Source organism: Rosa rugosa, chromosome 6 (assembly GCF_958449725.1).
Source record: "Rosa rugosa chromosome 6, drRosRugo1.1, whole genome shotgun sequence".
NCBI classification, from domain to species: Eukaryota; Viridiplantae; Streptophyta; class Magnoliopsida; order Rosales; family Rosaceae; genus Rosa; species Rosa rugosa.
In genome coordinates, this window is record NC_084825.1 from 24449711 (window position 1) to 24477621 (window position 27911).

Consider the following 27911-nt stretch of genomic DNA (forward strand, 5'->3'; position numbering starts at 1 on the left):
GGGATTGTTGTTTCGGTTCACTAACCCCTTCTTCTCCTTCAAACCCAAAAAAGCTGACTCCGCGCCAAAGGATGCCACGCCGTTCACGATGACGACTACGTCAGCCACGAACTATTCCCCCACCCAAGAGGCCCAATTCGCAAAATGGCAGGCGGTTCAAGGCAACTCGGAAGACCACGACGGTTCTTGCGCTGACGACGGTGACTATGAGGGAGGATACGGAGGAGGTCAGTCTTACATAAAAGATTTTGAAATTTTGGTTTTTGAATTTATTTATTTACTTGTTTTTTGAAATAGAAGTTGATATTGTTAGATCAACACATAAATGTTCACCCGGTTAGTTATTGACCAAGAAAATAATGTTCAATTGCCCTTTAAATTCAATGGTGGAGAGAATTATTATTAAGTTGAGTTGTTTTGTCTCTTCTTCTGTGTGTGTGTACATAATCATATTATAAAACTTAATATTCTGTATATATAAAAAGAGTGATTTTCACTTGCACCAATCTTTAACGGCATAAAAATGAAAAATGAACTGCAACTGTGCAAGTAGTAAAAATAGAGTGCTCGAAATCATCATCGTTAGAAAATTAGTATCAGTCAAAAGAAGATTAGTATTTATTTACAGTGACAGTGTAGTTGAAAATTATAATCTTATCTAATAGTCTTCGATTTTGTGGTTTTCTGCACGAGATATTAATTAGGGAAAATGGTCTTTACAGTATCTGACGTTTCGGCCATTCTAAATTTTCGTACCTCAAGTTTGAAAAACTTCAGAACGGTACCTGACGTACTAACCTCGACCGAACTTTGGTATCTGGAGTCGTTAGCTCCGTTACGGAGGCTGCCAGGTGGTAATTTTTGAACGGTATTTTCGTCCCTTCATGTCTTAGTTGATTTATTTTCCTTATGAGATCCAAATTTGATCTGGGCACCCACAAAAGTGCTCTAGGCACCCATCTTTCTCTGATGCACTCCAACCAAATCCCATATCTAGAGGCCGAGACTGTGATCAACAAGCTCGATTCTGATAAGAATTAGATATTGATTCCGGTGCGTTTGCGGCGGTGGGGCTCCGATGAGGTTGACGGCGCCGGTTTTTTCTCGCCTGAGATCGTAGGGGTTTGCAAAGAGGTACGACGGAGGGTGAATGGATGATGGGTAGGGTTGCGCATCTCTCGACTGGGAGCCACCACTGCTTCTGTGTGTAGGTTGAAGTCATGGACTTTGGTAGCAGATCGGAGGTGGCAAATCGGAGATGGCAGCTCAAGTTTTCCCATTTCATGTGTGTTAGGAGGGTCAACTTAGCCGATTTCCTCGGTTGACTAGGACTTCTTTTATTGTAGAGTTAAACACATCGTTTTATTTTATGCTGCGCACCGTTTTTGGTTTCACCTTGTAGCAGATATTGGCTTTCACCACTATGAAATTGCATTTTCATAGTCTCAAAATTTCAAGATACATAATGTGTTTCATGTTTCACTGCTAAAAAAGAAAATTGGTGATTCTGCAACTCCTTCACCTCCTACTTGGTAGACCCTGAATACCCAAAATGGGGGCCTACAGCAGTTCTGCAAAGAAGAATCTTCAAGAAGAGTGGGGCTGCAGCTACACAGTGGTTGGTTCAGTGGCATGGAACTACCCCTAAAGAAGCTACCTGGGAGGATGCAGAAATGATTTTGTTGAGGTTCCCAATTTTAACCCTGATGCAGATCAAACTAGTCCATCTCAGTGAATACCGGTTTTACTGGTGCTGTACTTGAGGACAAGTAATTTTTGAAGGAGGGTGGAATGTTAGGAGGGTCAACTTAGCCGGCATCCTCGGTTGACTAGGACTTCTTTTATTGTAGAGTTAAACGCATCGTTTTATTTTTATGCTGCGCACCGTTTTGGTTTGGCTTCATTGAGGAATCTATCTAGCTGTTACGTTGTTTTCTCTTGCCCAGTGTTGACATGACACGTGGCAATCACGAGAACGATCCAGCCTATACGAACTGCTTTACCTTTGTACTTGATTTTCATCGAAGATAATAGAATTTCCTTTGCTTCCTTTCTTCTTTTTCATTTCAACGTACCTTATCTAAAATTCCAGTGGTTAGGGCCAAAACCCTAACAATGTGGGTCAATATCAGCGAAGGATCATAGTTTTGGTCTTGTTCTCCTCACCATTATTTTCTTGTTCAATGCTGGGTGAGCTAGAAAGCCTGTCAGAGAATCCAAGGCTTAAAGAAGATTAGTATTTATTTACAATGTAGTTGATTATTATTAATCTTATCTAATAGCCCTAGATTTTGTGGTCTTCTGCACTAGAGATATTAATTAATCCATGTTTTGCGTGTCTTCGGTATTTGATATTTAATTAATACATAGTGGATGTAGCCTTTTTGTTTTTTGGGTGGCAATTTTGTTTTAATACTTGTTGGATTGGTGGGTGTCCTTTTTTTCTCTTTTCTTTTTGTCATAATGTAATACATGATGGAAGAGAAATTCTTACGTACGCGCTCCTGTATGGCACTGATTGGTAAGCGGTACCAATCTACATACGCAAGATTTTCTCAATAAACTTATTTAGATGGTGGACTGGTTACTGTAGTCCTTTTGTCCTTTTGTCTTTGGCCTGGACTTGGGTGGGTGGAGTGCTCTCTTTCTCCGATGCTGTCTCAATAAATTTATCATTCCCAGCTGGTTGTGGTTTTAGTTTTGCAACACATTTTACCCATAGCTCAGCTAACTTGGCAGAGCTGCCACAGTATGGTCAGTGGGTAGTCTCTCATGGCTTCCATGGTGATCCAAACCTCCTCAACTTCTACTCCTCCTCCTCCACCTTTGAACCATCCAATAAAATATGATGTTTTTCTCAGTTTTAGAGGTGCGGACACCCGCACAAAGTTTACAGACCATTTATACAAGGAATTACATGTTCGGGAAGGCATCCCCACCTTTAGGGATTCTGAAGAGCTCGAGAAGGGAGAAGACCTTTCACAACTCTTTGAGGCAATTGAAAAATCGAAAATTGCAGTTGTCATTCTTTCAAGTAACTATGCTTCTTCGACATGGTGTTTGAGAGAAGTTGCCAAGATTGCCGAATGCAGAAATAAGACCGGACTCATCGCTTTGCCGGTATTCTATGAGATCGAACCAACCCAGGTACGAAGCCAGACAGGAAGTTTCAAGAAATACTTTGATGAACATGAAGAGGAATACAAGGACAGCATAGAGAAGGTCGATATTTGGAGGAAAGCGTTGACTGAAATAGGTGGTCTCTCCGGATGGGATTTAAAAGACAGGTTTAACCCCCTAATCTTTTTTTTAGAAAATTTATTTTTTTATTTTGTTATAAATCCATGCCTATTTACTATTTCACATATGGAAAGTGGAAACACAAAACCAAATGGAAGTGGGTGTCAAGAGGGTAAGTGAAATAGATTAATTGATAATTTTTTTTTACTTTAAATAAATAATTTTATTAAACATCTTTATATAAAGCAAACTCCACATTCGAATGGTTAAATGTTTGAACTTTCTATAACATTTTATCAAAAGAGATAGAAAAACTACCATTGATCATAAAAAGTGGAAAAAAAAAAGAGTAAAAAGTCACCAACTAATTTTTTCCCTCATAAGGCCACTAAATTAAAAATGGTGTTATATTTTAGATATAAAAACTAACATATTTACATAAATACCACTAGAGTAAAAAGTCAACAACCATTCTCTCTCTCCTCTCCGGCGATGTCTCCGGTCAACTCCGGCCGACATTCGGCCAACTTCCGGCGAGTCTCCGGCAAACTCCAGCGACCACAAAAGCTACTGTCACTAACACAAAAAGCTACTGTAACTAGCAACAAAAGCTACTCTGATGAAATTTCCGGCAACCTCTGGCGAAGTCACAAAAGCTACTATCACTAACAATAAAAGCTACTGTCACTAGCAACAAAAGCTACGCTGGTGAGATTTTCGGCGAAGTCACAAAAACTACTATCACCATTAACAAAAGCTAATGTCACCAATAAAAGATACACTCCCAAAAATCAAAAGCTACTAACACCATTAACAAAAGCTACTGTCACCAACACAAAAAGATACTCTCACCAGCAACAAATGGCTACTATCACCATCACCAGTAACAAAAGCTAGTCTCATACTCTCACCATCACCAAAAGCTACTATCAAGTAAAACAAAAACTACACTAACCAACACCAAGACCTACTCTCACAAAAACCAAAAGCTACTACCAAGTAGAAAAAAGCTATTCTCATAGACTGAGAAAGCTATTCTCAAAGTCTAATGAAGCTATGAAAATAAAAGCTACTTTCATAGTTTTAAAAATCTACTACCATAGTTATGAAAATCTATTACAATAAATGTCGAAAGCTACTGTCAATGTGCTAAAAAGCCATTATAACAAAAGCTACTAACATCAGCTTGAAAAGATACTAACAGAGACATAGAAAGCTACCACCACCTTGTTGAAAAACCACCGTAACGGTTATAAAGAGCTACTAACGTGAAATCTATCAAAATGAAATGGACTTGATAAAAACACTCCAAACACTCCAATCAAAACATCAAAACAACTATAAATTTACAATATCCAATACTCCAATCAAAACACTCCTATTTCAACCAAACAAGATCACGTTGCCAAAAGAAATATCAAACTGCTAAATCAATCCACACAAACAAGAACACGTTGTAAACTCTAATATAAAACTAAAACTTGTAAAATGGTACGATAAACTAGACGAAAGCTATACAATACCTCCCAGTTAACAATTGCCTACAAGAATCATGCTACCATACATATTCAGGGTGAGAATAAAAACAAAAAATTGCATCGGATCATAATATGTTTAATTTGCAATCGACCTAAGTAAATTGACAACAAAAATTAGCACATCAAAAAAAAAAAGTTCACAGTTCTTCCACCTCAATTGTTCCTTATGCAGCATTATCTCAATTTGAACTGAAATTCAACTAAAGAAAATATGCAATCAAAAAAAGCTTCCTAAAAGCGATCGACATGCAGCTCGGGCGGTCAATGAGTCAGGGGGGAAGTCATTGTCGCCGGTGAAGGTCTAAGTTTTCATCTTGGATGGCTTTGACAGCACACCGGATCGACCGGGTCTCGTCGAGTTCGACGTTCCATATCGGAGTTCTAGTTCGGCGACGCTGGAGAGAGGCAAGATTTCGCCGGGATCGTCGCCGGGTTGGAGTTTCCTTCGATGACCGAGACGATGTCGTCGCTGTCGATCTGTGGGAGAAGCAAGGGAATCCATCGGCGGCGACAGTGATCTGTGGGAGACAAGAGTCGGCGAAGGGAGACAACGGCGGAGTCGAACGGATATGGGAGATCCAGTTGATTCTGTGAGATCTGGAGTTGTTGATTCGCTAGTCTCCGATTTGGGCTAGGGCTCCGGTATTAGGTACTTGAGGAACAACTCAGACCGGTTCGGCGAGGACTAGTGGGTGGTTAATTAGTGCACGGCGGTTCATGGCTGAGAGAGTGAGGGAGGGAAAGAATTGCAGTTGGATTTTACAGAGAGAGAGGGAGATACGGTTTTGATTTAAGAGAGAGAGAGTGAGAGACTGTTTGTTTTGTTTGTGGAGGGGCAAAATAGTCAAGACAAAAATAAATTAGAGATGAAAGTGGCCTTATATGTACAAGAAATACTAGGTGGCCTTATGGCTAATTAAAGTCTCAAAATGACACTTATGTATAATTTTCTAAAAAAAAAAACCTACCTCTTTTTTCTTTTTTATTAGAAAATCTATTTTTTCTTTTAGTTATAATTCATACTATTTAGTATGGAAAAACTTTATTTGTGTCCAAGATGGGAGAAGATCATCTCCTGAGCTAGCTTTTAACCTGAGCTGCTTGAGCTTTTCATTACAAGCCACCACGTGTCCAAACTCACATCTAACGTCTCCAATCTTTTATTGTAGGATAAGATTAATTCCAGTTTACTCACTTCAACTTTGGGGCAATCTTCATTTTAGTCCCTGTTCTTTTAATTTCATCAGCTACACCCCTGAGCTTCCAAAATTAATCAACCGTGTCCGATTTCGTAAATTTCGTCTAAATTTTCCGTCAACTGCTGACGTGGCAGGAAATGGATGGGAGAAACGGGCCCACAAGAAGGGCAAAATGGACATTTTGTATCTTTTACCAACAAAAGCAAAAAACATCCTAATAATCAAATACAACCATACTTTTTCCCTCCAAATAGCATCTTTTATTACATATTCAGATAGGAGGAAGAAAAGTTCACTTTTTTGGGTTAAGCTGGGCATAAGAACACTGATATTGTAATAACCAAACATAGAGTTTAAAAAGCTGTAAAATAACACAACCTACTCTTCATTAATAATAGGAATAATACTGACATTGTCCTAAGAATTAGCAGCCAATAAAGATGCATTTCACTGTTTTACATCCAAACAACAAAAAAGAAGTTGGAAATAGTTGCTTTGTCCAGATTAGCTCTAATCATCATAACAAAAGATTAGAGCTAGCAACCTTGTGACACAGCACAAGGTTGCACAAAATAATGCAACACTTCATCAATTGATATAAAATAACCTGGCTTGCTAATCCCAGCCTTCTAGGTCTATTTTCCAGCCTCCTTTCCAGCTCTAATCCTCTGTGATGATCTTGTTGGTGTTGAAGACTTTGCAGAGGCAGAAGCTTTACTGATTGATGTAGCAGCACGGGTAGTGGTTGAAGCTGTGCTCAATTTTGTTGCTGCTTTAGCAGTGGTTGATTTTGCAGGAGCAAAAGCTGCTGCCTTCTATGCATCCCTCTTTTTCTACATTAAACCACAAATTAGAAACCTTGGTTTTTCAGTAGCCACTACAATTTACAGAAACCACAATAACCAAAACATAGAATAATTCCAACACACAGCCCCAACAAATTACCTTCATCTTGTCTGCTTTCTGTACAACTTTGGCCCTAAGCTCGTTCTTTGTCAGAGGAGGATTTTTGGTTCCCTTAGCCTACATTCAAATGTACAATTGTCATATTACAGATATAAACAAGTTGAACAATAGAAAGCACACATATCCTAAACTTGAAATACCTTGGATTGAGATGAGGTGCCCTCTCCAGTGTCTAGCTTCCTCTTTTTGCTCATCTTCTCCTTAGGTGGCAAGTGCCTATGGCAGGTCTTCACATTGTGCCCCAAAATCCCACAGCTGCTGCACTTCAATGATTTCTGCACTCTTCCCAGCTTGGTTTCCTCAGTAGCTTTCTCTTGTGAATCCTTAATTCTCTTGGTTTTTGGCCTACCAGGCTGTCTGTTGTACTGAGGAGGAAGAATTGCAGTATCATCAGTCCTTTCCCAAAGATCGATTCCATTTACAGGGCTGATGGTGTTTGAGTAGATGGCCAAGTATGTCTTTGTCCAGTAGGCTGTATCAACATAATCCTCAGGTTTTTCCCTCATGTAGTGGATGGCAGATACAACATGTTTGCAAGGGATCCCACTCAGATCCCATCTCCTACAAGCACAACTCCTTCTCTCAATATCAACTATATATCTTGCTCCTCCAATGCTTTCCACTTCGATTTTTGAGCTTCCTGAACCAAATGGGATGCAGTCTGTGGCAGCTTTCACTTTGTTCTTCTCTAGTATTTCTCTTGGTTTGGGGCAGATGGTATCCTGAACCTTCATCATATTGTCCCTCCTAATGTGAATCCTCTTCATCAACTTGATCCTCATTTCCTCAAACATGCTGATTACAGGTTTGACTCTTGCGGGCAGTATGAAGGCATTGAAGCTTTCACTGAGATTGTTGAGTAGAATGTCACATTTAAGCACTGTGTTGAAATGTGACCTAGACCAGTGCTTTGCAGGTCTTTCAGGTTCTACAAAATGCACAACATTGGCAGTTAATGTATTGAAAATTCAATGTCAAGAATATAAAGAACATGAAGTGATAATAATGGTAGCATTACAAACCTCTGAGATAGTTATAAGCCCCTGGCTCCATTTGGTTCATTAGGACCATCTCCTTAGTAAAGTAAGCCATTGTGGTTGACTTTGCGATGGCCCATAATTGGTCCTTCAAAGCTTTCCCTGGAAACTTCTTGTTGAAATTCATCCATAAATGTCTTACACAGAACCTGTGCTCCGCACTTGGCAAAACCACCTCAAATGCTGGTAAAAGGCCCTTTTGTTTATCAGATATAAACGTCCACCCAGCTCCATCACTCCTAATGTCCAAGTCATTAGCCAACAACTCCAGAAACCATATCCAACTATCCTTACACTCCTGCTCCACCATTGCATAACCAACTACCCAAGTACTATTGTTAGCATCCACTCCAACCGCTGACAAAAGTTGACCTCCATAAGGACTCTTCAGATGACAACCATCTAGTCCTATCAATGACCTACAGCCTGCTTTAAATCCCTTCTTCAGTGCACCCAGACAAACATACATCTGCTTGAAAATAGGTTTCTGGCCAGGGTTATTGTAGTCGCATTGGATGTCCACTGTTGTGCTTGGATCAACCCTCTTCAGCTCTGCTGCATAGTCCTTCACCCTTGAATACTGCTCTGCATGTGATCGCTCAAGTATACTCAATGCAGCCTTCTTGGTTCTATATGCTTGCTGAACTGAGACTCTTGCTTGCACTTTTGCTGACATAGTTTGGACTAGAGATTCTGTGTCACAAAAGGGTTAAAGGCATTAGTGTGCTATTGTAAATAAAGCTTAGTAAGTAAAGGCATTGAATTAAATTGATAAAGTCTTGGGGAAACTACCTGTGGACCAATCAGGGTTAAGCTTTATCTGATCAATAAACTTTTCAGTCAGGTAAGGGGTTCTAACCATGCTATTATCTAGCACCCTTGCACAGTTGTGTTGACCATTGTATGTCTTGATCATTAGAGTGTCTTCATGCTGCATCTTAGAGGCATACAGCTCGAATGGGCAGTTTTCTGCTTTGCAAATCACCCTCACCCTCACTCTATCACTCTTCACAAACAAGGCCTCCCAACCCTTTTGTATTGCCTTCTCCCTTACAGCAGCTCTCAATATCTTAGCAGATGCAAACCTCATACCCTTACAAAACTGAGGGTTCCCCATGTCTGTCTTGGGGTTGAACTCTGGAAACCTTTGCATATCATCTCCCTCATCATCTGAGTTTGCTTCATGACCAATCCCCTCTTCATCAGAGTCTAGAGCCCCATACATTGGCTCATTATCTTCAACCTCCATGTTCTCATCCACATCAACACTTGTTCCAACACTAGCTTGCTCATATGACTTTGCCTCTTTCTTCTTTCCCTTCGTATCTCCAGCACTTGTTCCTACATCCTCAGTAGCTTGCTCATGCTTGTCCACACTCTCTTCACATTCCACATAATCTAACCAGTCATCATCAACACCATAATTAGCATAGTCTTCATCATCCCTACATGGATCATAGTCTGCATCCTCACTAGCATCATCTTCACTGCTCATAGGGTCCATGTAACACTTTGCATCACTGACATCTATGTCTACCAAGTCCTCAAACATCTCAGCTTCATAATCTTCTCTTTCTTGCTGTTCTACAACTTTTTGTTTCCCTTTGTCTTTGCTGTCACATACTGCAGCCTTGCTTGCTTGAGTTGGAACCTCTTCTTCGACCTCTCTAATCACAATTCCCATAACCCTTTTTCTGTTTGCACATACTTTAACCCGACGTCCTAACTTTGGATCTCCTTTCACAACGTCAGGCTTCTTTTTAGGTGAATCTGGCAACTCTTCGATCTTTACACATCACTTCCTCTTTGGTGAATCAGGAAGTTCTTCAATCACCACCCTTGATGAACCAGCTTGACTATACCCCCATGCAGTTGGTTCATCATCAAGCATCTCGACATCATCCCCATCAGATTGGTAGTCGTCATGCAGATCTAAATGATCTAAGTAGATGATTACCAACCTGATGTGAGGTACACAACAACACATTTGTATGGCATCAAAGTCTGTGGAAAGCTTGGTCAAAGCATCATCTTCACTCCCAATTGAATACCAGTAGTCCATCCTCCTTCCAACATACGCAGGGTCTATCCCTCTCACCATAGAATCCACCTCAATTAGGGACATCTTGTCATTGTCCACATTGTCATAGTAGCTGATTTCCCCTCCTACATATTTGTTCTCCCTTATGATTCCACCATGGTACACTTTGACTGTGAATAAATCACAATTTACTGCATGACAAACATAACCAACAGTTAGCATCCTTAAGGAAACATTAACCAGCAGCACAGACAGCCATTTATTCCATAAACAATAATTCAAAAACACTTTGATACAGTATTAAACACAACAACACTAACACCCTTTTGGACCACAACAGCACTAACACCCTTTTGGACTGCAACACCACTTTTTGAAAGATAGAGTATTAAACACAACAAGACACAAACTGTAGTATTTCAGCTACCCAACAAGGTCCACATGCATATCATTCTTACTTTAATCACAAATTCTCTAAGTAAAAAACACAAGAAGACAAAAATTCGATAAAGAAACCCTAAATCCCACCAACCCAGATTCAATACATGCATATATAAACCAAAGTGCAGTGCAGTGGTTCTAACAGAAACATCACCCCAAACCATAACTCGAAACCACCAAAATAAGAAGCTTCTAAACCCTAAATCTCATGGTTCATCGAAACCCCAAAATGAAAATTTTCGAAATTCTTAAAACCTTACAGTCGAAACCCGTAAATTAGAGGATTCAAAACCCCCGAATCAGAGGCTTCGAAGCCCCCGAATCAGAAGCTTCGAAACCCCCAAATCAGAAGCTTTGAAACACCCAAATCAGAAGCTTCGAATCTCAACCCAACAGGTCCACATAGCCCTTAAATCAACCAAGCTAAATCCCTAAACCATTAATCACGATTTCTAACACACAATTTGTTGTTCGAAACTCACCATAATAGGGGATTTCATCGCCTCCTTCCGTTCTGGGTACCCACTCTTCAATCTCATTACCAGCCATGTGCCTTCAACCTTGAACTAGAGATTGGGGTGGATATTTTGAAAACGGAGTTATAATCGAAACCGTAATCTGGGTTCAGTTAAGGTTTTCAATTTTCGGGACCGTCATGGGAGCGTAATGGAGTCGATGGTTTTGACTGAATTAGTGGTAATGGGAGCGTAATGGATACAATTTTAGGGTTTTTGGGGATGAAAACTTTTCTGGGGATGCACGCCGAGAGGAGGGAAAACGGTCACCAAGGGTATTATCGACTTTCTCCCACCCATTTCCTGCCACGTCAGCAGTTGACGGAAAATTTGGACAAAATTTACGAAATCGGACACGGTTGATTAATTTTGGAAGCTCAGGGGTGTAGCTGATGAAATTAAAAGAACAGGTACTAAAATGAAGATTGCCCCAAAGTTGAAGTGGGTAAACTGAAATTAATCCTTTACTATATCACATAAGGAAACAAAAAGTCAAATGGCACGCACTCTAAGAAGCTAGTATGTATGTATGTATGTATGTTTGTTTGTGTGTGTTTGTGGGGTGTGTTTGTGTACAGGGGCGTCTCTCTGTAGCCCAATCCAAAATTCTTTTAATATTTCATTGATTATAAGTGTTGGAATTTTTGATAGCCATGTTTTGTTCGGCTGGCAAATTGACTAGATGTTTCCGTAATGACCTTAGTTTGAATCCTGTGGATAGCAATTCATGCTTGAATCCTGTGGATAGCAATTCATGCCTTTTTTCTTGGTTGTTTTTATCATTTTCTTCTTCCTGTTACGTTTTTTTTTCCTCCCTTCTTCTCTTCCTACTAAAATTTTCTTGCCTATTTTTTTTTCCTCTTTCCCAATTTTCTACTCCCTTCTTTTCTTTAGTTACAACAATTTCTATTAATATTTCTTTAAAATTTAGTCTCAAAATTCTTAGAAGCATTATTGATAAAAAAAAAAAAAAAATTATGAGCAAGCCATAGATTACCCCACCCCAAGTTTACATTCTGGATTTGCCACTGTGTGTGTATTCTTTCTTTCCCAAGGTGAACATCTATACTAGCCTTCTAACTGGTGTATCTTAAGAGTTTTAATCAACCAAAGGCATTTGAGGTACCTATAAATAAATTTGAATAAAATCACCTCATGCATGATGTTTCTACCTTATCTTTTCTTTTTTTTTCCCAGGTCGGAAACCTCTGTTATTGAAGAGATAGTAAAATGTGTCGAGACAAAATGGAAGCTCAAATTTAATCCTGCATTCTCAATTGAGGATTCCAAGGATTTTGTTGGGATGGATCGTGTGAGGAAAATCGAATTGGACTTGGATATAGAGGCATTGGATAAAATCGGTGTCATTGGAATTTGCGGGATGCCAGGAGTAGGTAAGACAACAATTGCAGAACTTGTGTTTCGAAGAAATTGGCACCATTTTGAAGCTAACAGTTTCCTTGCTAATGTTGGAGAGATACGTGAGACGAATGGATTATTGCATATACAGAAGCAACTTTATCGCGACTTGTTGGATAGCAAAGTTATAACTATGAATGATGTCCCTGGGGAAAGGAGAAAATTGCTTCACAAAAAGGTGCTTATCATTCTTGATGGTGTGACTGAGTTAGAATCTGTTGTTGAGCTAGCAGGAAGAGGTGGTGAAGAATTAATCAATTGGTTTGGTCGAGGCAGTAGAATCATTATAACCGCAATAGATGAAAAGCTGTTGAAGGATTATGAGGCAAAAACACACAAGGTTGAGACACTTTCTGAAAATGAGCCTCGTGTGCTCTTCTTCCGGAAAGCCTTCAACAAAGACCATCCTCTGCATGATTGTACTGAGTTGGACTTCAAGTTCAAGATAGACCATACTATGCGTCAGTATGCTGAGTTGGCTTACAAATTTGTGGATTTAACTGACGGTCTTCCTTTGGTTATTGTAGTTTTGGGAACCTTGTTATTGAACAGATCTTTGGGTGAATGGGAAGCTCAACTTCGCACACTAGAAGCTAATAATGATGCTAATGATGAGAAAACTTTTGGGATTCTTAAGCTATGTATTGATGGATTACGTGATTTAGGAAAGGAAATTTTCTTGGACATTGCATGCTTCTTTAAAGGAGATGACAGAAAACGTGTAGAAAGGATATTTGAAAGCTGCGGCCTCAATCCAGGCATTGAATTGAACATTCTCGTCGAGAAATCTCTAGTGAGAATTGTGGGAGGAAAATTGTGGATGCATGATTTAATACAAAAAGCTGGCCATAAAATGGTTATTCGAAAATCCGAATTACCAGAGAATCGCAGCAGATTGTGGGATCGTGAAGAAGCCGTTTCGGTACTTAAACATAATAAGGTGAGTTATTAATGTATCTTACCCAGTCATTCAAGACTGTCTGTGATTATTTTTGGTCAACGAGAATGTGATTTCATAACTTGGTTTCAAATGCCTATGTTTCATAAATGGGATAAAATAGTAATTCAGTTTTAATTCTGAAGTCATCTGTTCTTAAGTTTTCTGAAGAAGGATCCTTGACCAATAAATGTCAAAGAAGGGAGTTTTTCTCATCTAAACATGATAAAAGAAGAAAGTATCGTGGACGGAAAAGTTTGATTAAATGAGCAAATTTTTGGAAAAATTGACTTGATCGATAATTTTTGTTGATTAAAGAAGGTACGAGATCATGTCAAAGATGTAGCAACTTGTATTTAATTTTCACCTTTGTTTATCTAAAAATATATCATTCTGAAGGAGAAAATTGACTGTTTAATAGCAGAAGTGTAATCACGGTTCAATTCATGCCAAAAAGAAATACACTGTTCCATTGAATGGAGTAATCACTCCGTTTTTGTATTGCAACCTCTCTCTTGATTTTTTGTTCTCTCAGTTCCTTTCCCTGTTTAAAACCTCATATTTGATTGTATGATGGCTTCTCAATGCACCCCTTCTCAATCTTGTTGTTTGTGTGGTTTCTGGTTGATGTGGATTTCATATTCCACCTATGCTGCTTGAGATTCCTGTACTTACATGGCTGTCTTGTGCAAATACGTACTGCCCACCAACTGTTTGATGCCTTGGCTTCATAAGAGGAAAAAAGAAAACAAACAATTTAAACTTTTCATGCAATACTTGGTTTCTTAAAATAGATAATTGCTTCTGTTTAATTCGTATTTTGTATTTGTATTATGAATATTTTATTACCTCCATATTATGTTATCTCATGCACCTTACCTCATCCTTTGGGCCTTTGGATGTTAGGGGACAAGCGCTGTCAAAGGTATTTTCTTAAGCTCACCTCAACTCTGCAAAGTGCGATTGAAGGCCGACTCATTTTCAAAAATGGACTTTCTTAGATTGTTGAAAATAAAGAATGTGAAATTTTCTGGATGCCATGAATACGATCTTTCAAATAAATTAAGCTTCTTGGAATGGCATGACTTTCCTTCAACATTTCTGCCGTCTGAGTTTGAACCGAAGAATCTTGTTGAACTGCAGTTGCCTCGAAGCCAAATAAAGCAGTTATGGGAGGATAATATGACGCCTGTAAGATTTTACACTTCATATCTGTATCTCATATACATTATCGAATTCATTTAGTGCCGTTAAGGGAATGCTAATTATTCTTCGTTCATTTATATGTTACTTTTCATTTGTTACAGCCTTTGGAAAAGTTGGTTGTAATGGACCTTAGTGATTGCAAAGAGTTGACCAGTACCCCAGACTTCCAGTCAGTGCCAAATCTTGAGAGTCTAGTTCTCAAAGGTTGTAAAAGATTGTCTGAGGTACGCCTACCCAATGGAGATCAACTCCAAAAGCTCATTTCATTGAATCTGGAAGGTTGCGAATCTCTTAGTAGTCTTCCCAACGGTATCTGCAGCATGAGATCTCTCGAAACTTTCATTCTTTCGGGATGTTCCAGACTTGCAAATCTTCCGGAGAAGTTTGGGGAAAACATGAAACAATTATCCGGACTTGATTTGGAGGGGACAGCTATAAAAGGGCTACCAACATCAATTGAGCACTTGACTGGTCTTATTCGGCTCAATCTAAAAGACTGCAAGAACCTTTTAAGTCTGCCAGCTGTCATTTGTAGTTTGACAAAACTTCAAGTTCTCAACCTATCTGGCTGCTCAAATCTTGCTGCTTTGCCAGAAAACCTGGGAAGTTTAGTAGGTTTGAAGGAACTTGATGCAAGCAGAAGTTGTATAAGACAAGTACCTTCCTCCATTCTACTTCTGAAGGACCTTGAAAGTTTATCTTTCTGTGGATGTGGAGGTTTGCCGCCATCAGCATGTCCCATGGGTTTGCAGTTGCCTGCTTCATTCTCGGGATTAGATTCTTTGACAAAATTGGATCTAAGCTATTGCAAACTGTCTGGTGGAGCAATCCCTGCTGATCTTGACTGCTTATCTTCACTTAATCATCTAAATTTAAGTGGGAACAATTTAGTGAGTGTACCGGAAAGCATCACTAAACTTTCTAACCTTGAAGTCCTTCTATTGAATGATTGTAGCGAGCTTCGATCATTACCACATCTTCCACCAAGTATACGACGTGTTTTTGCACGGAATTGTCCTCTGCTCAGAACTTATTCAAATAAATTAACTGTGATGAGTTCAACTGCTACAGGATTTTGTTTCATAAATTCCCAAAGTAGTGAAGAACGTAAACTTCAGAGGATTCCGATATCAGAACAACGTCTTCTGCGGCCTCATTTGCAAAAGTTCTATGAGGTTTCCTCTCTCTCTCTATCTATCTCTCTCTCATTACCACGTTCAAAACTTGTTTTGACTTTTTTTTTTTTTTTTAATTCTGTTTTTCAGGATATAATTTATAAAGGTTGTGGTTTTGAATATATTACTCCTCACACTGAAATTCCATCATGGTTCCGTCACCCGGGTAGAGAGTCGTCTGTAACACTCCAGCTACCTCTAGATTATTTCGATGGCAAACGTGAGTTGATGGGACTTGCTCTATGTTTTGTTTATGAAGCGCAGGAGCATGAGAATATGGAATCAACAGCTTCTAGCATCTCGGCTGAGGAAGTAAAATATAGTTGCAATTACAGTTGTCGCTTGTCCACATATGGAGGTCCTCATGATGACTATCCCCTCCTCGTGTGTAAACTCATGGATCATGATTATGTTGGATCTTTTCGACATTGGGTCTATATAGCAGGAGGACTGTTTGCAGAAAGGTTAATCAAACGCTCTGTTCGAGCTGAAGTTATAATCAACAGACCAGGGGTGAAAGTGAAAGCCTGTCGGGCAAGTCTAATATACTCTGGAGGTGTGACAGAATTTGTTTGGAATTTGAATCTCCGTGATGAAATTCATGTGAGAAATCTGTCGAGTGGGGATCAAAAGGAAAAATCTGACGATCAGTTTAATAAACAAGAACAAGAAACTGTTTGTGATCATCCGCTGGAACTAAAACATGTACCTGTCCAATATCAGGCCCAAATGAACCGCATGATCTCATTGTATGATACTAAACGAAGTAACAAGCGATCCCTTGACCATGATGCCGGATCATCTAGTAGAGCCAGCAGCAGCACTGAAGAACCTCAACAAAGATTAGAAATATCAAAATCCAACGATCAGTCCAACAAACAAGAGCAAGAGACTAATTATGGTTGTGCTACAGACAAAAGATTCTTGATTGAAATTGAACCACACACTTCAAGAGAGAGTTCCACTTCAACCACGATCTTTGATGATCAATTGGGAACAAACGTAGAGTCATTCCTTGAGGAACTATTTGAGGTCCCTCTCTCTCTCTCTCTCTCTCTCTCTCTCTCACACACACACACACACACGCTAAATCACTAGCTTGAGATACTGCTATCAACCAATTACCAATTAGTCTAGTGTTATTTCTCTCTACATTCTACAATAGTGGATGAGGATCAAAATTCAATTTTTCTCTTCCTAATTTAAATTAAGAAATAAAAAACACTGATATCAGTACCATATGTTTATGTACTACAGCTAGGAGGCAAAGCACGTCGCAACGATTTAGGTTTCATTTTCCCTCTCCGAGCAATTTTGCCGTGGTTTAATCATCAATGCATTGGGAATGTATTCATTCCAGAAAAAGAAAGAATTGGGAGTTCAGTAAGCCTACCTCTTCCTCTAGAATTGTATAACAATAAGGAATGGGTAGGATTTGCTGTATATGTGGCCTTCACTCTGCCTCCAGGTGTTTCACTTGAAAAATCATGTCGCTTCAAGTGTGTATTGTATACTAGTGATGGACGTTTTCATTGCCTAAAATTATTGGCGGCTTGTGAAGACAATTTTAGGGGAGCACATCAACTCCTTGTCATCCACGTACCACGAGGGCGTTTTAAGAAACAGTCGAATCAGTGCTGGGGAATTCGTGCTGCTTTTGTGTCCTCAACTCCAAGTGTGGAGGCTGAGATGTGTGGGATCCGTGTAGTATACGAGAAAGATTTGAAAGGGTTAATCCAAACAATTACCCAATGCACCATAAGAAATCCGCCTGCAGCTTACTATGGACTTGCTCATATATACGTGCCAGATGGAAGAGAGTCATTCATGTTAGCTATTATGGAGGATAATTTGATTGAAGCGGCTAAATCCAGCGAAAGGTTAAATTCCCATTGAAATTTATATATTTCATACCTTTAACGCATCTCGATAATTCTTTCAGGCTAACTGATGTGCTGTTTCTTTTTTTCTTTGATTGATTGCAGGACGCTTTCAACCTTGCAAGAGCCTTTAACAGATTCAAAGTTCCTCAGTGGTCCACAAATTTATTTACAGATAGAGGCTGGAACTCCATACATGCCACTCAAGTTCAAAGAATCCATAGTTGACTGGAAAAAAAACCTTGAGCTTTTGCTTGAATGTTTCTTTACCCTTTCTGATCTATCTATTAATCTCACTCTTAACAGAAGCAGAACCTCTTTCTCAAGGGATTTTGATCCTTGCTCTGGTATTTTCCTTCAAAAGGAAATTTCAGAGTGGTTCATACCACAATATCCCTCTGAGAGTATGGTGTTGGAACTTCCTCCAAATTTGGAAAATGATGTGAATTTCATGGGACTTGTTGTATGTGCTTCCTTTTCAGTCCATGCCTCTGAAGCTGACGTCCTCAAATATCTGAAACCAGGACTCCATCCCCAGCTTACGTGCCATTTCCAAAATTTGAGTTCTGATCATTCTTATGGTCTTAGAGCTCCCATGATTGATGCCAGTCTCGAGAACAAATTCATGTGGTTATATCGCAGAGGATTCATTTGGCAGGAATACCTACCCCGTGACTTATTTAAGGATCTGCTGCATAAAGATACTTCAGTCAAGGTTTCATTTAGGAGTGATTCTTCCCAACTCTTGGAGGTGCAGAAATGTAGCTTCCGCATCTTATACAAGCAAGATGTGGAAAAATTCAAGCATATATTAATACAGTGCTTTACCTCCTTCTTTGACAATGACAATGTCATTCGAGCATATTTAGTAGAGGATTCTGGAGATTACATGCAAGCCCTTGACCATGATGCAGGATCATCTAGTAGAACTGGCAGCAGTACTGAAGAACCTGTTCAAATATTAGAAAGATCAGAATCCAACGATCAGTCCGATGAGCAAGTGCATGAAACTAATTCTGACCTTACACATGTAGCAGAATGTGGTTATGCTTCAGACACTAGATTCTTAATTGAAATTGAACCACACACTTCAAGAGATAATTCAAGTTCAACCAAGATTGTTGGTGATCAATTGAGAAAAAATGTAGAGTCATTCCTTGAAGAACTGTTTGAGGTACGTCTCTCTCTCTCTCTCACACACACACACACACACAAAAGCACTTGCTCGAAAATATTGATATCAATTAAGTAGAGTCTAGTATAATTCCTCTCCACAATTGTGGATGAGATCCAAAGTTCAATTTTTCCTAACTCCCAGATGAAAAAATAAAAATAAAAATTGCTGATATCAGTAGCTTATGTCTATGTATTACAGCTAGGAGGCAAAGCACGTCGCTATGATTTAGGTTTCATTTTCTCTCTTCGAGCAATTTTACCGTGGTTTAAACATCAAGGCATTGGGAACGTGATAGGTGTACCTCTTCCTTTAGAATTGTATAACAACAAGGAATGCATAGGATTTTCTCTATATGTGATCCTCACTCTGCCCCCAGGTGCTTGGCTTAAAGAAGGTTCTTGTTTTAAAATTGTGTTGTTTACTGAAGAGCCAAGGTATTGCCTAAACTTAGCGCCCACTGGTGAAGACAATTTCATGGGTTCACATCGGCTCCTGGTTATTCACATACCACAAAGACATTTTGGAGAACAGTTGAACCACTGGAGTACCATTCGTGCTTCTTTTGAATCCCTTATGCCAGGTGTGGAGGTTGAGATGTGTGGTATGCGGGTAGTATACCAGGAAGATTTAAAAGGGTTAATCCAAACCATTACCAACTGCACAATATGCAGTCCCTCTGCTTACTATGGACTTGCCCAACCATTTGTGCCGGGAAGGTGGTCTGAAGTGCTCACACACATGAGGAATAGTTTGGTTGAAGCAGCTAAATCCAGCAAGAGGTTAATTCCCATTGAAATGCATACTTCATACCAGTGATGCTTCTCATTGATTCTTCTCCTAACTAACGTATGCGTTTTTATTGTTTTAAATGATTGCAGGAAGTTTTCAACCTTGCAAGAGCCTTTAACAGATTTAAAATCCATCCAAGGAATTCAGTTAATGATACTTGCTGTAACTCCATTTACTTCACTCAAGAAAACAGAAACAGTAGTCAAGTGGAAAAGAAACCTTAAGCTTTTGCTTCAACGTTTCTTAACCCTTTCTGGTCTATCAATAAGTCTCATTCTTAGAGGAGGCAGAATTTCTTTCTCAGAGGATCATAATCTTCATACTGGTATTTTCTTTCAAAAAGAAATTCCAGACTGGTTTTCACCACACCACTCTGCCAGTATGGTGCCCGAACTTCCTCCAGATTTGGAAAATGATATGAATTTGATGGGTTTTGTTGTATGTGCTGCCTTTTCAGTCCAGGCCTCTAAAGCTGATGTCCTCAAATATCTGGATTCAGGACACCATCCCGAACTTATGTGCCATTTCCAATCAAGTTCTGACTATTCTGGTGTAGTAGTTCGTAAAATGGTTGGCATCAGTCCGAAGAACAAATTCATGTGGTTTTATCGTAGAGGATTCATTTGGCTGCATTACATACCCCGTCACAATGTTGAGCATCTCTTCAATAAACTATCTGAACTACAGGTTTCATTTGAGAGTGATTCTTCCCAAGTATTGGCGGTACAGAAATGTAGCTTCCGTTTCTTATACAAGCAAGATGTAGAAGAATTTAAGCAAACAATAATAGAGTGCTTTACCTCCTTCTTTGACAACGAGGATATCATTAAGCGATATATAGAAGAAGAGGACTCTGGACATAATAAGTGGCCAAATCATGGAGATGAGATGGGACCATCTAGTACAACTGGTGGCAATATTGTCATTGAGCAAACTCACAATGAGAGATTAGATGTACCCATAACTGATGGGAAGGGGAAAGGCCCTTCTGATGTCTCCTCAGTTGAAGCAGATGAGAGAGATTATTATGGAACTACACCTGTTTGTCAGGGTGAAACTAGTGGGAAAGGCACTACACCCGTTTGTCAGGGTGAACGAGGTTCTGCATCCAGTACTTCTCCGGAGCTAATGCCATTTTTCATTGAAACTGAACCTCCAGCTTCAACGGATTCAAGTTCAACCGAAGTTACACGGCAACTGAGAATGATAGAGTCATCGCTTGAACAACTATTTCAGGTACATCTGTTACTCTCTTTCTCATCTCTCTCATATACTATTACATCGAGTTCCATATACTAATCTGTATGCATTATATGAAGCAGGGGGGCAGCGCACGCCACTATAATTATGGCTTTATTTTATCTCCTAGAGTCAGAGCAGTTTTGCCGTGGTTTAGTCATCAAAGCATTGGGAAAGAAGTAAAAATTAATGCTCCTCCGGATTTGTATAAAGATAATAAATGGGTAGGCTTTGCTCTATATGTTGCCTTTACTCAGTCTCCAGGTTCACATAGTTGCTCCATGTGTAGTTTGTTTGTCTTCCCAGGACATTCAGTACATTCCATAAGCACATGCATCGATGAAGACCAATTTTCCGGATCACGAAGACTTTGTTTCTTTCATATACCACGTGCGCGCTTCCCTGAGCAGTGTGATCAGTGTCCTGTCATTTTTGCTCGGTTTGATTTCTTTAGCCCAGGTTCGGAGGTTGAAATGTGTGGGATCCGTGTAGTATACGATGAAGATATAAAAGGGCTAGTCCAAACAATTACTCAGAGCACTATCAGGAGTCCTCCGCCTGTTTACTTCTCCCAAGATGAAAAAACAGAAATTTTTTCCCCAGGGAGGCTTGTGCTGCCCATACATATGGCCTCGAGTTTGGTTGCTCACTCCAATGCCTGCATCCTGCCCACACGAAGCGCACAAAGTCCACTGGTTCCATCCATGAAATTTGGTAAAGTAAACTTGGTCATACATGGTGACACTCCATTCAAGAAAGATACAACCGAGTGGAGAAGAAACTTTGAGATTTTGCTTCAATATTTCTTCAGGCTTGATCTATCCGTAGAACTCGTTCTCGAAGAAGACACCATCGCCTTCTATCAGGATTGCTTCAATCATGCTTGTCTTTTCCCTCAAAAGAAAATTCCAGATTGGTTCAAAGAAAAATCTCACACATCTACGTATGTGTACCCACTTCCCCATGATTTGGAAAGTGACAACAATTGGATGGGACTTGTTGTATGTGCTGCCTTTTCAGTACACCCACTTCCAACTGACCTTGGCAATTATAAGGACTCAGAACTGAGTTCTGATGTTAAGTGCAATTTTCGGTGGAGTTCTGATCCTTCTCGATTCATTTCTATCAATGAGGGTGTGTTCGGCGTCAGGCCAAACAACAAATTCATGTGGTTATCTCGTAGAGGATTCATTTGGCTGCAATTCATATCTGGTGAAATTTTTAAGTTTGCCATGGATAAACACCGTCGTCAACTAGAAGCTTCATTTGAGAGTGGTTCCCCAGCTTTGTCGGTACAGGAATGTAGCTACCGAATCTTATACAAGCAAGACTTGCAAGCATATAAGCAAACAATTATACAGTGCTTCGCCTCTGTCTTTGACAACTTGGATCACAGTCTACCATATAAGGAAGACGATTCTCGACATAACGAGGAGCCAATTCATGAAGATGATCAGATGGACTCTTTAGGAACTACAAGCTTTTCTGAGGACACCCCCCATGGAAGAGAAACAACAGTGGTTCTTCCTGAGAGTGAAACCAGTGGAAATTCCTTTAATCGTTTCAACAGCATACTGTTTGAGCCCATTTTGTACGACAACAAAACGGCAGTAATTTTCGCTGATTTTCGAGGATGGGAAGAATGAGAAGGTAAAGCCAGCCCGAGGTGTATATCCAGCACATGTAAGAATCTCATCTGCATTAAGTTTGTTCTCTAAACCATATCTGCGCACTTTGTTGGTGACGTTGATGTCTTTTTTGAGCGTCTATTCTCATTATTTGGACCATGCGTTGTGCATTTGTTGTGATTTTTAGGGGCAATTCATTATACACCCAATTTTTAAAAACTCTAATGGAAAGAACCCACTTATTATTTCTTTTCAATCTATATTCAATTATTGCCAACTTTTCAAAGAATTACACAAATTGTCGTAATTTAATCTGACAAACATAAATCAACTAGCAAGATTAACATCATCTTTAAATATCTTAATTGTAGATATTTTTTATTGGCCTCATTATTATCGAAGTTTTCATTAAATTCATCACGATTGCTAAAATTATAGAGTTTTTCTTTATATAATTCTCTGAATTAAAAGGTTATCTATACTAAATTTAAGAGAATATGGCTTGCTCACCAATAAGTACCGCATCTTCAGAATTTTTATCACCATAACCGAAACTTTTTACTTTTATACCCCTAAAATATTAAATAATTTTATATATCTTTCTAATTATTAGGGATAAAAAAGTCAAAAATTAAACAAATGTTTAAGGAAATCGAAATTTGAGAGAGAATTTGCTGTGTCTTTCATTGATAATAGGAGTTTCTTTATATAGAGGATTACAAGCATAGAATCAGAGTTGTACATGGAAACATAATCGTACAATGAATGGATATCTATGAAGATATCTCCAAGATTATCTCTAAAATTAACCCTATTACAACTCAGACAAGTAACTAGAGTTTGGGCCAGACACATAATTCAGATATACTTGAACAACAAACAATTAGTAAGAAGTTTTATTATTTTTAGAAACTAACTACCCATTTCTAAACAAGTAAGTACCCACTTCTCCACACCCATAGGGTGTTTGCAGTTTCTCACATAGATTTAAGTACGTGAATGTGATTAGCAAATAATTTAAACTTTCTATTTTAAAGGTAACTTTCTATTTTACTTGTAACCTAACTTAAAGGTAATGAGCATATAAGGAAAACAAGAACTAAAATTTTTGTTGGAAATGAAATACAGACTATTGTAATGAGCACATATAGAAATACATACTCAAGTTAGTAATTGAAATATAAAGCAAGGAATAAATTAAGGATGTAAATAGACATATACTTTACAAGGAAGGTTTGTGATGCAGCCCGTGATGGGAATCAACTCACAACCTCAAACCCCAACTTCCAATTATGTCACCATAACAAAACCAATATGATGAATAAAGAAAACGAGATAAAATCTAAACCTTGTTGATTCTCAAGGTGAGAATAGCCAAGGATTTAGAGTGCCTATACCTTGTTGATTCCTACGGAATGGCTGAGTTGATAGAGCTAGTTGAGAGAAAGTTCTCAATTTTATTGATATTCAGAAAAACGACCACTACAACCAAATAAAGGGGTTTAAATAGTTTGCAAACCCTAAACCAACTAGTAATTGATAAAATCCAAAAAGAGCTAGGAAAAGGAAAATAAATAAAGAAAATAATATAGAAAACGTAGCTCTGTTGGGCTACTGCCACCAGCAACTATCATGTTGCATCATCCTCCCTAGGTTGGAAATAATTCGCCCTCGAATTCAACTCTTCATCTGCTAAACTATCCCCATGATATGAAATGAGATGTTTGACATTAAAAGTATCTGATGTATGAATATGACTTGGAAGCTTCAACTTGTATGCATTAGAATTAAGCTTCTCAATAATCTTCACAGGACCAATCTTCCTTGCAGCCAATTTATTATAATCACCAACATAAAATCGATCTTTGGTGAGGATTGCCCATACAAAATCACCAACGTCCAGCTCTAGGTGCTGTCTTTTCTTGTCTGCAACCCCCTTGTATTTAGCATTCGACTCTCTCAAATTGTTCCTTGCCAACTCATGTATGTCCAGCAATTGTGTCATAAAGTCTTTTGCCTTGGTGCTAACCCTTTGAGAATCGAGTACGAGAGATAATTCAACTGGGGACCTAGGATCATAGCCATAATTAATATAGAATTGGCTGAGTCCTGTACTTCGATTAACTGATCTATTATAAGCAAACTCCGCTTGACACAACCTCTGATCCCAAGACTTCAAGTTCTTCGATTCCCACCAAACTCCTTAGCAAATTCCCTAAAGAACGGTTGACAACCTTAGTTTGCCCATCTGTTTGAGGGTGATAAGAGCTGCTAAAGTTCAATTTGGTGCCAGCTAACTTCCATAAACACCTCCAAAAATGGCTAAGAAACCTGGTGTCTCTGTCAGACACAATTGAAGTAGGAAACCCATGCAGCCTATACACCTCTCTGAAGAATAACTGAGCCACGCTCATAGCAGCAGTAGTCTTCTTACAAGGGATGAAGTGAGCCATTTTAGAGAACCTGTCAACCACCACATAAATAGAATCCGCACCTCGCTGCGTTCGTTGAAGACCTAACACAAAGTCCATGCTAATATCAACCCAAGGCTGTTCAGGGATAGGCAATGACATATATAAACCAGCATTAGTAACTTGACCCTTAGAAATTTGGTAAATGTAACAACCTTCCACATATTTAGCAACCTCCCTACGGATTGTAGGCCAATAATATGAAGCCAAGACTAATTGTATAGTCTTGTCACGCCCCACATGCCCTTCAGCGTGCAACTCCCTTATGATTTTAGGACGCAGGCTACAATCCGAAATGCACAATTGGTTACCTTTGAAGAGAAACCCTTCATTTAAAGAGTAATCACCCCTAGTACATGTTTCCACCTCCTTTACAATAGTAGAGAAATAAGGATCAGTGACCAAAAGATCTTTAATAGATTCAAAACCCATCACCGGAGTTTTCATCATGGTAAGGAGGCTAGTCTTCCTGCTCAAAGCATCCGCAACTTTGTTCAAAGTTCGTTATTTGTGCTTCAGCTAAAAGGTGAATTGTTGAAGATATGTTGCCCATTTGGCATGCCTAGAAGAAAGCTTATCTTGAGCATTGATATGCTTGAGAGCATCATGATCAGAGAATAACACAAATAGGAACTCCAATGCTTCAAAGCCTGCACCACGGCATAAAACTCCACATCATATGTGCTATAGTTAAGTTTAGCTCCCCCAAGCTTCTCACTATAAAAAGCCACGGGTCTTCCTACCTGACTCAATACTGCCCCAATACTCACCTTAGAAGCATCGCAATGGAGTTCAAATGGTTTGCTAAAATATGAAGTATAAGAATTGGAGCCGTAGTTAATTTCTGTTTAATCAGCTCAAATGTTGTAGTTGCTTCATCACTCCAACTAAACCTTCTTGCCCTCATGCAATCTTTAATAGGAGCCATGATTTTGCTAAAGTTAGGAATGAATCTCCGGTAAAAAGAGACCAATCCATGAAAGCTCCGAACCTGATACGCCCAAAATAGACGCTCAACTTAACCCTGCAAAATGTAGTTGTTAGTATAGAATAAGTAGGGATCGTTCAAGCCGGGGATTGAGGGTACACAAGTAATTACATAAAGAATCAAAGTATGAATATAAGTATATACGAAAATAATGAAAGAATGAGTGAACATGAAATCGTAACAAGGGGGGTTTTAGGTTTTGTAACACAGAAAATTAAAGTAAAACATAAAAACAATGCGGGATTTACAATGATATGAATGAAGATGTTAGAGATTAGGAAATCCACCACCAAAACATGCTTGAGACAAGTTTATTATCCTAGTTTCAATTACCAAGTAATGAAAAGGTTTCAATCAAGAAAAAACCGTGAACGCACTGCATAAGTTTTTATTACTTCCCTAGATTACTTAAGCAAGATGAACGCACCATTACTAAGCCTTTAGAATAAACAATCAAGGTATAGAACGCTATCCTATCAACAATTTATTCTAAGCATTAATCACATGTGAAAGTTTGATCGAAACAAGTATGCAAAACTAGTGTGGAACGCCTACCTAGCATGCAATCCTTTTTATTTGGTTTCACCTATTGTCCTATAGGTTTTACTACCATTGAAACAAGCATTATTAACCTTTTAGGAGATTAAATACATATTTCTAGCCCCACTCACATGATCATAATATTTTATGTGCGCATTCATAAAACATAAACATGCAAGAGTTATCTGTAAACCAAAACCAAATAAACAAATTCACAACAAAGTAGTTTCAAAACTAAGAATCAAAACAATGTCAAAAATATGTCTTAGGGCTTCAAACCTCACCCCTAACAAAAGTATAACTCCTCACAAAAGTAATTTAGTTATACATTGTAGCAAAATAACATAGTATAATAAAATAGGGAAAAATAAAAAAGATGTTGGCGGAGGAACAAGAAAGAGAGGTAGAAGAGAAGGTGGAGGGTGCGGTCCTTTTTCAAGGTGCTGCAGTGGCTCTTTATATAGGGGATACAACCCTAGTTTCCTTCTCCAATTCTGCTTTGCAAACCTTCCTTAGTTGCTTGAGGTTTCCTTCGATTGGTGTACAATTTAATTACTTTCAAGCCAATAAAATAATTCCATGTCATCAAGATTGAGTCATCATCTCCAATTTGTATCCAAGTATGATTGGGGAATCCTTTGGACGTTATAGACTCTAGAATCTTCATGAAATATAAATTCCCGTCAAAAATCAGATTCACGCGCAGCTCGACCTTCCTGTACTAAATCGGCCATAACTTCTTCTAGAAAAATGATATCGACAAACCATAAAAAGCTGTGGAAACTAGACATCTGAGGCTTTTCAAAAATATAAAGATCATTAACTGGTTCGTTCTGAGCTGCTCTCAGTACTCTGTCGAAGTTGACTGATCTGCACAGGCGGATTTCCTGATTTCGCCTTTCATGCGTCTTTTCTCCTTTATTTTCTCCTCTACTCCACAAGAATCCTAAAACAATAAAACAAACATTAATACTTTCTATTAAGAGAAATAGCGTGACAAAATGAAAGGAAATATTAATAAAAATATCGCACATTATGGTCCTATCAGAACCTCATGCAAATTTGTAGGTATAGGCCAGTTTTTTATGGCTTCTACCTTCGATTGATCAACACTAATTCCTTCTTTCGACACAACAAATCCCAGAAATAGAATGTTGTCAGTCATGAACGAACACTTCTTTAGGCCTGCATAGAACTTCTCTGTCCTCAAAACTTCCAATACCGCTCTTAAATGCTCCATATGCAACTCTGGTGTAGCACTATAAATAAGTATGTCATCAAAGTACACCACAAGGAACTTACCAATGAAGGGGCGCAACATCTTATCCATAGCTCTCATGAAAGTACTTGGGGCATTAGAAAGCCCAAAAGGCATCACCAACCACTCATACAATCCTTCATGAGTTTTAAAGGCCGTCTTCCACTCGTCACCCTCTTTATCCTAATCTGATGATACCTACTCTTAAGATCAAATTTACTAAACAC

The 27911-nt window shown here is 38.9% G+C and overlaps 1 protein-coding gene across 8 annotated transcripts in view; it reads left to right on the forward strand.

Moving 5' to 3' along the window:
* Positions 1-2627: 2627 nt before the first annotated feature.
* The window catches only part of LOC133718846 (uncharacterized), a 29448-nt gene continuing 4164 nt past the window's right edge, over positions 2628-27911 (forward strand). For 2 of the 8 annotated variants that reach the window (XM_062145720.1, XM_062145721.1), the window contains exons 1-10: positions 2628-3287; positions 12175-13336; positions 14240-14524; positions 14641-15714; positions 15805-16746; positions 16972-17594; positions 17700-18768; positions 18970-19550; positions 19650-20796; positions 20880-22482. In XM_062145720.1, the coding sequence (XP_062001704.1) occupies positions 2773-3287; positions 12175-13336; positions 14240-14524; positions 14641-15714; positions 15805-16746; positions 16972-17594; positions 17700-18768; positions 18970-19550; positions 19650-20796; positions 20880-22445 (8964 nt within the window). In that variant the 5' untranslated portion in view covers positions 2628-2772 and the 3' untranslated portion in view covers positions 22446-22482. The remainder of the gene's footprint in view (positions 3288-12174; positions 13337-14239; positions 14525-14640; positions 15715-15804; positions 16747-16971; positions 17595-17699; positions 18769-18969; positions 19551-19649; positions 20797-20879; positions 22483-27911) is intronic. The other 6 variants (XM_062145723.1, XM_062145724.1, XM_062145727.1 and 3 more) reach the window with 5 other exon arrangements.